This window comes from Vulpes vulpes, chromosome 7 (genome assembly GCF_048418805.1).
Source record: "Vulpes vulpes isolate BD-2025 chromosome 7, VulVul3, whole genome shotgun sequence".
NCBI classification, from domain to species: Eukaryota; Metazoa; Chordata; class Mammalia; order Carnivora; family Canidae; genus Vulpes; species Vulpes vulpes.
Genome location: NC_132786.1, coordinates 82,875,562 through 82,886,335, shown reverse-complemented (window position 1 = coordinate 82,886,335; position 10,774 = coordinate 82,875,562). Strand labels below are relative to the sequence as shown.

The 10,774-nt window shown below is 38.0% G+C and overlaps 1 protein-coding gene across 12 annotated transcripts in view; it reads right to left on the bottom strand.

Annotated features, from left to right (window-relative positions):
- Nucleotides 1–3: 3 nt before the first annotated feature.
- The window catches only part of AKAP9 (A-kinase anchoring protein 9), a 150,724-nt gene continuing 139,953 nt past the window's right edge, over nucleotides 4–10,774 (bottom strand). For all 12 annotated transcript variants that reach the window (XM_072764244.1, XM_072764246.1, XM_026003738.2 and 9 more), the window contains 5 exons: nucleotides 10,286–10,518; nucleotides 7,784–7,869; nucleotides 6,473–6,602; nucleotides 5,160–5,299; nucleotides 4–542 (listed from right to left, as the gene is read on the bottom strand). In XM_072764244.1, the coding sequence (XP_072620345.1) occupies nucleotides 508–542; nucleotides 5,160–5,299; nucleotides 6,473–6,602; nucleotides 7,784–7,869; nucleotides 10,286–10,518 (624 nt within the window). In that variant the 3' untranslated portion in view covers nucleotides 4–507. The remainder of the gene's footprint in view (nucleotides 543–5,159; nucleotides 5,300–6,472; nucleotides 6,603–7,783; nucleotides 7,870–10,285; nucleotides 10,519–10,774) is intronic.

The following is a 10,774-nucleotide window of genomic DNA, read 5'->3' as shown; positions in this document are numbered from 1 at the left end:
TGGTTAAAATGGTGAAGTCATTTTTATTTCAGTACTTGACAAAATACCCCATAAAATTCAAAACTTCTACCATTATACAAAAATAGGTCTCTACAAGTGATAGTATCTGTCTTCATCACCAGTAGCAAATATATTAGGGCAGAAACATGTAATTCAGTAGCCTTATAAGAAAAGTGCTGGACACCTCAAGCTACACATTCAGCAGTATCATAATGCGCAAAAGTTTAATCTTTTCACCCATTCGATAAATACACAAGTCTTATAATTTAATCATTTAAATTAGCATTCCACAAATATACATGTAATTTAATGATTATTGTGCATGAATACATACACAATGCTAATATGTACAAATTCCAGTTTGTTTTCATGTGCTGGCAAGAGATTTGTATACAATCATAAGCTGTGTTCATATTGGTCCCGCTGAATATCCACAATACAAAAGCACAAAAGAACGGACTTACAAAAGGGATTTTGTTTAAAATCACTGATTCATGTTTCAAAGGATTATCTTCTCATGCCAGCATGAAACTGGGTTGAACCTATGAGAGAAAAACAAGACGTAAAATATTTTAAAATAAATTGCTGCCCTTTGCCAGACTAATTAGAACAAGCATACCATGGTGATACTGCAAGTTTGTTTTCAGACTATTGCAATCAAGTGAATAATCAATACAGAGTCAAATTTTTGTTTTCCCATGCAAATAAAAATTATGTTTACACTATGCTATAGTCTATTAATTGTTTATGTAATAGCATTATGTCTAAAATTACAATATACATGCCTTTAACACTTTATTATTAAAAAGTGCTAATCATTATCTAAGCTTATGATCTTTTTGCTGGTAGAGGGTCTTGATGTTGAAGGCTGCTGACCATGTTGGTGGCTGCTGAAGACTAGGGTGGCTGTGGCAATTATTTCATATAAAATAAAAATGATATTTGCTGCGCCAATTGGCTCTTCCTTTCATGAACAATTTCTCTGTAGCATGTGATGCTGTTTGATACCATTTTACTCAGTTTAGAACTTTCAAAACTGGAATCAGTCCTCTCAAACTCTGCTATTTTATCAACTAAATTTATGTAATATTATAAATCGTTTGTTATCGTTTCAACAATCTTCACAGCATCTTCACTAAGAACAGATTCTATCTCAAGAGATCACATTTTTTTTTTTTTGCTCTTCCATAAGCAACCCCTCAACCATTAAAAAGTTTCATCATAAGATTGCAGCAATTTAGTCCCATCTTCAGGCTCTACTTTTAGCTGTCCTACTATTTCCACCACAACTGCAGTTACTTCTGCCACAGAAGTCAATACTTCAAAGTCAGGCACCAGGTTTGAAATCAATTTCCAAACTCCTGTTCATGTTGATATTTTGACCTCTTCTCATGAATCACAAATGTTTTTACTGGCATCTAGAATGGTGAATCCTTTCCAGAAGGTTTTTGGTTTACTTTGCTCAGATCTGTCAGGGAAATCTCTATCTATGGTTGCTAGAACCTTACAAAATATACTTTATAAAGTATAAGACTTGAAAATCAAAATTACTCCTCGATCCATGGGCTGCAGAATGGATGTTGTGTTAGCAGGCACGTTGTAAACATTAATCCTGTTGTAAATCAGAGCTCTTGGGTGAGCAGGTGTATTATCAATGAACAGTAATATTCTGAAATCTTTTTTCCTGAACAGATCTCAACAATGGGCTTAAAATACTCAGTACACCATGTTGTAAAAAGATGTGGTGTTCTATCCAGATGTAACACAGGCAGAGCAGATTTACCATAACTCTTATGGACTCTAGGATTTTTGAAATGGTAAATGAGCACCGGCTTCAACTTAAGTTACCAGCTGCATCAGTCCCCGAGAAGAGAGTCAGCCCATCCTCTGAGACTAGACACTGACTCTTCATCTCCAGCTATGACAGCCCTAGATGGCATCTTCTTCCAAAAGAAGGCTATACTGTCTACATTCAGCATCTATTATTAAGTGTAACCACCTTCATGAATTATCTTAGCTACATGTTCTGGGTAACTCAGAGCTTCTACATCCGCACTTGTTGCTTCACCTTGCACTTTACGCTATGAAGACTTCTTTCCTTAAAATACATCAGCCAACTTCTGCTTGCTTCAAACTTTCTTCTACAGCTTCCTTAACTCTTTCAGCCTTTATAGAATTGAAGAGAGTTAGGGCCTTGCTCTGGATTAGACTTTGGAATAAGAGAATGTTGTGGTTGGTTTGATATTCTACCCAGACCACTAAAACTTTCTCCCTATCAGCAATAAGGCTGTTTGGCTTTCGTATCATTTGTATGTTCACTGGTGTAGCACTTTTAATTTCCTTCAAGAACTTATCTTTTGCATTTATAGCTTGGCTCTTTGGTGCAATCTTGGCTTTTGACTTGCCTTGCTCACTGATTTTTTTTTTAAAGATTTTATTTATTTATTCATGAGAGATACAGAGATAGAAGCACATAGGCAGAGGGAGAAACAGGCTCCTCACAGGGAGCCCAATGTGGGACTCGATCCCCAAACTGGGACCAGATCACGTCCTGAGCCAAAGGCAGACGTCCCACCGCTGAGCCACCCAGGCATCCCATTCCTCACTAAGCTTAATCATTTCTAGCTCTTGATTTTAATAAAGTGAGATGTGTGACTCTTTCATGTGAATACCTAGAGGCCATCGTAGGGTTATTAAACTGGTTTAATTTCAACATTGCTGTGTTTCAGGGAATAGGGAGACTCGAGGAGAGGAAAAGAGAGGCATGGCTAGCTGGTTGGTGGAACAGTCAGAACACATATATTTATTAAGTATGCTGTCTAATATGGGCACTGTTTGTGGTGCCTCCAATACAATTACAATACCAACATCAAAAATCACTGAGCACAGGTCTAATGAAAAAGTCTAAAACATTTGTGAGAGTTACCAAAATGTGACAGAGACATGAAAGTGAGCAAATGTTGTTGGAAAAATGGCACCAAGAGAGGTGCTCAGACACAGGGTTGCGATAAACCTTCAATTTGTAAAAAATGCTTATCTGCAGAGTGCAATAAAGTGAAGGACAATAAAAAACAAGGTATGTCTGTAGTGATTTCAGATTAGTTTTCTACCTACACCAGATTAACTAGTTCATGAAGGGCAGAAGATTACTATTACCCTTCATTAAAAAAATGCTTTTTGGGGCCCCTAAGTGGCTCAGTTGGTTAGTAGCTTGGGTCTCCATCTTGATCTCAGGGTTGTGAGTTAAAGCCCTGCATGGGGTTCTGTGCTGGGCTGAAGAGCCTATTTTAAAAAAAATAACCAATAAAAAATGCTTTTTATTTTTCTAAAAACGTCTTATTCATACTTGAACTGACTTTTATTTTTTTAGATTTTAGATTTATTTGAAAGAGAGAGCATGTGCACATGAGTGGAGGCAGTAGAGGGAGTGAATCTTCACGGCAGACTCCCTGTTGAGCCCAAAGCCCAATGAGGGGCTTGATCTCATGACCCATGAGATCATGACCTGAGATGAAACCAAGAGTTAGATGCTCAACTGACCAAGCCACCTAGGCACCCCTGAGCTGATTTTTAGAAGAGGTTTTGAGTATATATTTAAAAGTCACTGTGGCTCTATAGCAAGGGAAAACTAATGTTAAGATTCTCTTTGAAGTACCCAGCAGGTTGAATGTACTATCCTATACCTCTTGCCTCTTGAAAAATCTTTTGGTCTTTAAAATCTGAGTCTTGTGAAATCTCAAATGCTCAAAACAAAATATAAACCAAACCAAACCATACCAGACAAAGTCCAGCTATGATAATAACAGTTTCATATGACTACAAGTTGCTTGGGTTAGGTGATTTCTTGTCTGAGGAGACAAACTCCTAAAAATAACCTGCTGGGGATCCCTGGGTGGCTCAGCGGTTTGGCGCTTGCTTTCAGCTCATGACATGATCCTGGAGACCAGGATCTAGTCCCACGTTGGGCTCCCTGCATGGAGTCTGCTTCTCCCTCTGCCTGTGTCTCTGCCTCTCTTTCCCTCTCTCTGTATCTCATGAATAAATAAATTTAAAAAATCTTAAAAAAAACCAAACAACCCTGCTGTTAATGCTATCTAGTTTGTGAGAATAGTAGGAAAAAAACGGTCTTTCACAAAAGTAAAAACAAAATATAAAAGTAGATTTTAAATTAATTTAAAGCACATTAAATTAAGAAGCACATAAATTAATTTGTGTGCACATAAAGCACATAATTTAAGAACATAAATTAATCTAATGCACTTTAAATTAAGAAGATTCAAACCATTGAATCGAGTGAATTTGAAGGGAGATTGTCCCACAATGAATAAGGAATCCACACATCTATTAAGTACAAATTTTTTTGTGTTTTTGAACAGAGGGGAAAAAAGGTCATACTTATAAAGTCTTTTGAATGGAATAGGTTTCATGGATCATGCATAAAAAGCACCGGGTCCTAGTAGGGATAATGGCTGCATTAAATGCTTAAGATACTTGCTTCCTTCTCTCATCTCCCCACCCCTAATTTGCATGCCAACATATTACGGTTATTGACCAATGAACAATGTGGGGGTGAAGGGTGCTGACCTCTTACACAGTCAAAAATCCATGTACAACTTTTGACTTCCCCAAAACTTAATAGCCTACAGCTAAGAAAGCCTTATAGGTAACAGAGTCCATTAACACATATTTTTATATTATATCTTGTATTCTTACAATAAAGCTAGAGAAAAGAAAACAGTAAGAAAATCATAACACAAAATACATTTACAATACTGTAGTGTATTTAGTGAGAAAAGTCTGTATATAAGTGGCCCTGGTGCAGTTCAAACCTGTGTTGTTCAGGAGCATATACTTAGGAACACGTTCTCCAGCAGACTCGTAAGCCTCAGGACTTTGTACACTGGTGCCTGTTGTGCATTTCATCTAATCAATCCGAGTAGGAAATCTATTTTTTGTGGGAGTGAAATCTGAGGTGATAAATCATTTTTTGAGTTAAATTCCTAAGTCTAACCTGGTAACTCATGAACTAAACTCTAAGATTTGATTATCTAATGAGGAAGGTCAAAAAGTTTCAGAAAGAGAATGGAGAGCTCTGGGTTGGTCCAGCACTACGGGGCTGCTAATAATAATAATAATACATATGGTAAAGCTGAGAGTACCTGACTGTACAGTTCCAAGTCGTCTCTGTAGGGCTTCTAGCCGTGTGATATAATCTGTCAGGGCTCTGTCAGGGTCATAATTCTGAAGCTGAGAACATGCTAATGAACTCGGATTTAAATCAGCTGGAGGGCCTGGGTACCTATGAAATTAAAAATATGAACATGAAGCCAAATTATCCACAAAGCAAGTAATGTAACAACCTGCTTCCACCCTGCCCTCAGAAGATAAATCTGTAACTTGAGTTATGAACATAAACTGGCAAGAAGAGTCAGAATTCACATTTGAACGTTTCTGTACTGTGTGTCTTCGGTTGGTCCATAGGTAGCAAAGTATTTGGCTTTGCAGATATGTAGTTCTTGGTTTGACTATGAACTTCAGTTTTCTAATGTGCAAGGCTGAATGTGGATTAGAGATTCTGAATGTATATAACCCAGAATCAGAGAAGGCTCCAATAATCATTAATTATTGTTATAATTATGTTATTATGTAATATATCTAATATAAATATTAATGCCATCCCTATATTTTCCAGTGATCTTACTAAGAATCAGATACTTAATATTTTTAAATTATTAGGGTTAAAAACTGAAACTAGAGAGCAGAAATGGTAACTTTGCAATATTAGCATGTATGTGGCCATGCTAAAAATAGATGTGTATAATTTGTTAGTTCTTGTCTAGTGATAACACCTGATACGTTCTTCTAGATTCATAAGCATGTTCATAATCATTCTTTTCTTCACTTAGTTGGCTGACATGTCCTGTCAGCTCAGCATTTTGCCCCAGTAGTCTTTCAGTCAATGAGCCTCAATAAGTACTTGGGGACCTAAGCCTAGAAAAGCTAGGCTTAATCTGTACCCTCAAATGTCTGAGCTTGTGATGCGTAAGGCAAAAAAATTTCTAATAAACTCAAAGCAGCTATTAAATCGACATAAAAGTGGCCAATACAATGCTTGTTGCAAAAGTCCTCAAGAAACACTGTGTATGTACAAATGCATCTTATCCTGTAGACTTTAGAGGTTTTTTTTTTTTTTTCATAATCCCCTGAGACTGTTAATTGTAGTTAATACTTTTCCCAATATCTAACCACAGCATCTACCAAAAGAGATACCTGGTCAGTTCAGTTTCCTATATCCTTGGAAACCAGGTATAAATCCAAAAAGTACTTTTGATTCTGAGCCTTAGAACATATGCAACCCAAAGATACATCTAGTTATTTCGATGCAAAGGAGTCAAAGCCCTAACACTGTACTCCATTCTCTGTTAAAAATTAGTATATGTAACTACTCCAGGCATGCTTATCAAATTCTTACCTATTTTGAAAAGGTAAAGGAGACCTAGGATAGTCCAGCTCTGATCTTGATCGATATGTAGTGTGTCTTGGTTCTCCATAGAGCTCCAGCCCACCAGAAGAATGATAAAATGGGTCAGTCTTTTCAGCACCTAAAGTAGTCCAACATGGACCACATTGTAAAGGAAAAAAAAATATTAAGCCCTTGAAAAATTTCTACAAAACAGATAAAGGCTCAAAGGACTATAATACTGTATTATACAACACTACCTCCTATTTATACTCAATTTCAGTTATTCTTTCTAAAGAAGAGAAAAAACAATAGAACTGTTAGTTTTCCTTTGAATATAAGTATTTCTGACAATCTGGAACTATACCTCAAAGAAAATAAACTATTTAATTGGAATATTTTCTTTTTAAAAGATCTCTTCCTAGTTATAATTAGAGGTGAAGTGAGGAGTATTTGAGTGTGTGTAGTTTGGGGAAAAAGATGATGTGGATAAAAAATATTACATCACACCATTCTACTTTTATTAGAAAAAACCTGAAATCAAGACTTGCTAACTTACAGCACAGAACTCCTTATGGTATAGATTTCAGCTGTTTCTGTGTAAGGATGCATATTTCAAGGCACTTTGTTTAGGATACCAAATATATTTCCTCTTTCTCTGCTTGGTTACTGGTAGAATATGTAAAGGTGGTTTAATACCAATACATAGCTGCATTAATACAGTTATGCTGTGTGCCTGAAACTCTGTATACTCCCCAGCTTCTGAGTTCATCCACATGCCTAAAATGTTGAAATTCGAATGTTTGTTTCCACTTTTAGTGTAGACAGAAGGAACCTTAACTGTTACCATTATATACAACCTATATGTAAACTCAGAAACATATATACTGCTAAATTGTGAAAACTTCAAACCATAAATTCCATAAAACTGAGTAACAGCAATCCTATCTGGAATCAGACTCTTACATGCAGTTCTTAAGGGGTGCTGGCTCTGCCACTTCCTACGGGGTAATCCGGGGGCAGACAAATGATTCCCATGCCTTAGATTTTCTTCTATAAAGTGAGAATAACAGTAGCTGTGCTTTTATCAAAGGATTGGGAGAATACATGAGAATACGTGGAAAAAGCAGGGCTTAGTACAGACTAAGTGGTCCATAAAAATCAGCTCTCTTTACTCTTTAAAACAGCAAAGTCCCCAGCTCTGTTGGTATAGGGCTCTGGTCTTTGGACAACACAGGTCCCAGAACACATTATTTGGAACATATCACGCAAACAGTAATTTTGAGAGAATCATAAACACAAGAAATCCTATTTTGACTTCACCTGGATTCAGTCCAAAGCCTTCCCTGTTAATATTGATGGAACCAGAACTTGTGACTCGTTGCCATCGTCGAACCAAAAATTTCATTCTAAAAAAGATGCCAAGAAAAATTTCACAGCACATCTATAATGGAAAGAGTATAAATACACATATCCCACAAAATGAAGTCATACATTTGAATATGAACACAGAACAACTTTCAACACAGTCACATGACTGCCTAATCTAAAATCATGCAAATGTTCTCCGGTTTGTGGCAAAATAAACTGGAAGAGAATAGACTGGCTTCCCAAGATGCAGCAGAGGTCTCTTCTGTTGCCAGCAGTAGGTTCTGACTTCAGAAGTTTAGGACACAAAGAAATGAAGGGCAAAAACAGAAAAGAGAAAAGTGGATGGGCAAAGAAAGGATGAGAAATAATCTAAGAGAAAAGAATGGGGTGCATGGGAGATCCCTGGGTGGCTCAGCGGTTTAGTGCCTGCCTTCAGCCCGGGGCATGATCCTGGAGACCCGGGATCGAGTCCCATGTTGGGCTTCCTGCATGGAGCCTGCTTCTCCCTCTGCCTGTGTCTCTGCCTCTCTCTCTCTTTCTCTCTGTGTCCCTCATGTATAAATAAATAAAATCTTAAAAAAAATACTTTAAAAAAAAAAAGAATGGGGTGCCTGGGTGGCTCAGTTGGTTAAGCATTTGCCTTCATCTCAGGTCATGATCTCAGAGTCCTGGGGTTGGGCCCTGTTGGGTTCCCCGCTCAGCGGGGAGTCAGCTTCTCCCTCTTCCTGCCCCCTGTTCGTGTTCTCTCTCTCACTTTCTAACAAATAACATCTTTAAAAAAAAAAAAAAAAGAAAAAAGAATGGAGATTATCATGCAAATGAGATGGAACGAGAATAAACAGACCTTCACCCTGGCAGTGAGACTAAGCTGGGAAAGCTGGAAAATAAGTGCGGCCATGGGATCAGGGCCAAAAAACAATAAGGCTTTAAAAGGAATGGGGGTAGGAGTGTTGCAGATCAGCTATAGTGAGGTGCTGCCTCCCCTACCCTGGCCCAAGGAACTTTCTGGAACACAAACTTTGATTTCTTAATTCCAATCGGTTGCAAAGCTCAGTTTTAGGAGGGTGAAAATACAATAAACATATAGGAGGGCAAAAAAGAGGGAGTTAGAATGCAGTCCTTTAATAGCAACTGGCTTTCATGGAACCTTCTCAAATTCTTCCAATAAAATTAATAACTAACTCCTGTGACCTGTCACTTAGTGTCTAAGTTATGAGCATACTGGTTTTTCCCACTAGGAAGTGAGCTGTCTTTAGGGATTTTGGTAAGGTTTGTATTTTTTCTTCATCAGTAAGTGCATCTTCTAGCACTTAACCCTATACAGTGTACAAGGTAATGAAAGGAATGGAAGATAAGGAGAAACTGGAACCACCTGACAACAATGTGAAGGAGCAGAGGCAAGGAGGGTCTCAGACCATTAATAAAATAAAATGTGAGCTTCCTTTACAGAGCCCACATGGATGAGACTTGGGAGCCCTGGGTGATTGTCCTAGCTCTACCACTACTGGCTTTGCAATCCTTCTGTGTGCCTCAGTTTCCTCATCTGTGAGATGGTATTCTAAACTAGGTGATCTCAGACAGCTTCTAGTTAAAAAATTCTGTCATATTTTTCAAGGAAAAGACAGGTCAAGGATAAAGGACAAAACCCTCTGAAGACCTAAAATCATCAAATGTGATCTGACAGGAAGAACTTTAAAAACTAAAAATTCTTCTGAGACTGTCTGGTTCCTATATAAATAAAAGGGAGGGGAAGTATGAAGAAGCCCAGGGGACTGAGTATATATCACCCAGGTGAGAGTTTGGACTCTCCAAACTCTGAGAGCGTTTGGTATGTATCACCTAGGTGAAGTCAGGACTCAGACTCCCTTCAGTGGGGAGTCCTGAGTGGCTCCATTTCAACCACAAACAGAATGAGTACCAGAGTTCCTAGCTTGGAACTACTAGAGGAAGAGTTACAAAAGCACTAGCATAGTCCAATGCCCTAAAGGCTAACCTTCGGTTTGGATGCAGATGTTAGGCCAGGGCTTTGTGTAGCTGAACCCCATGAGTGGGTTATTCTAGCAATGAAGAAAATGAATGTGTAGCCTAAGTAATTTTTCAAAAACATTTTTTTCCCTTTTGTGATTCCTTTTATTTATAGGTCTGAGCTAGTTCATGGCCTTATTCAGAGTTAAAAAATAAAACAAAACCAAAACACAATCCAGATGGGATGTGCCAGCTCTGAGTTACTAGCTACCTGCACCTGGGAAGCCCTTTTCATAGGATCTTCATGGTGCAATATAAGGCATCCCTGGCTACAAGAATGAAAGAAAGAAGTCGGCATGTTTTATTGATGATAAATGTCTCATACTACATGAATACAGAGCATACTAGGCAGAGAAAGGAGAGGATTAAAAATCTAAATGCTTTCAGATTCTATTAAAATGCATTTTATTTCCAACACTAGGCAATTACCTAGAAATTGCCATGGACACTCTGACCGCTGACCGAAACCTGGTGAAGCCCCTTGGACGATTGGTGATCACCTCTAGGTCTGTGAAGGCTGGCTGTCCCCCCATCCGGGCCAGCAGAGCCAGGGTGGCATCTTCACATTCCTGGAACCCACCCAGTAATAGCAGCAGGTATTTCTTCTGATAAATGAGAGCTTTCCGAAAACTTTCTGCCCTCAGGTATTTACCATAAATTCTCTATGTTAAAAAAAAAGGGGGGGAAGAACATAAAGACATTATTGAAAAGCCATTCAAATTGTTCTCTAGGGGAAGATAACATAGATTTTATTTTACAAAAGTACTAGTAGTGGAATGGCAGATATCCTACTACTGTTTTCCATTTGATCAGCAAAGTAAAGATAAGCAACCTTAGATTTTACATTTCTGCCTCTTTAAAAAGACTAAAGTCCATGGAATGTGACTACAAACCTTATACTTAGGTTTGGGGTTTCAT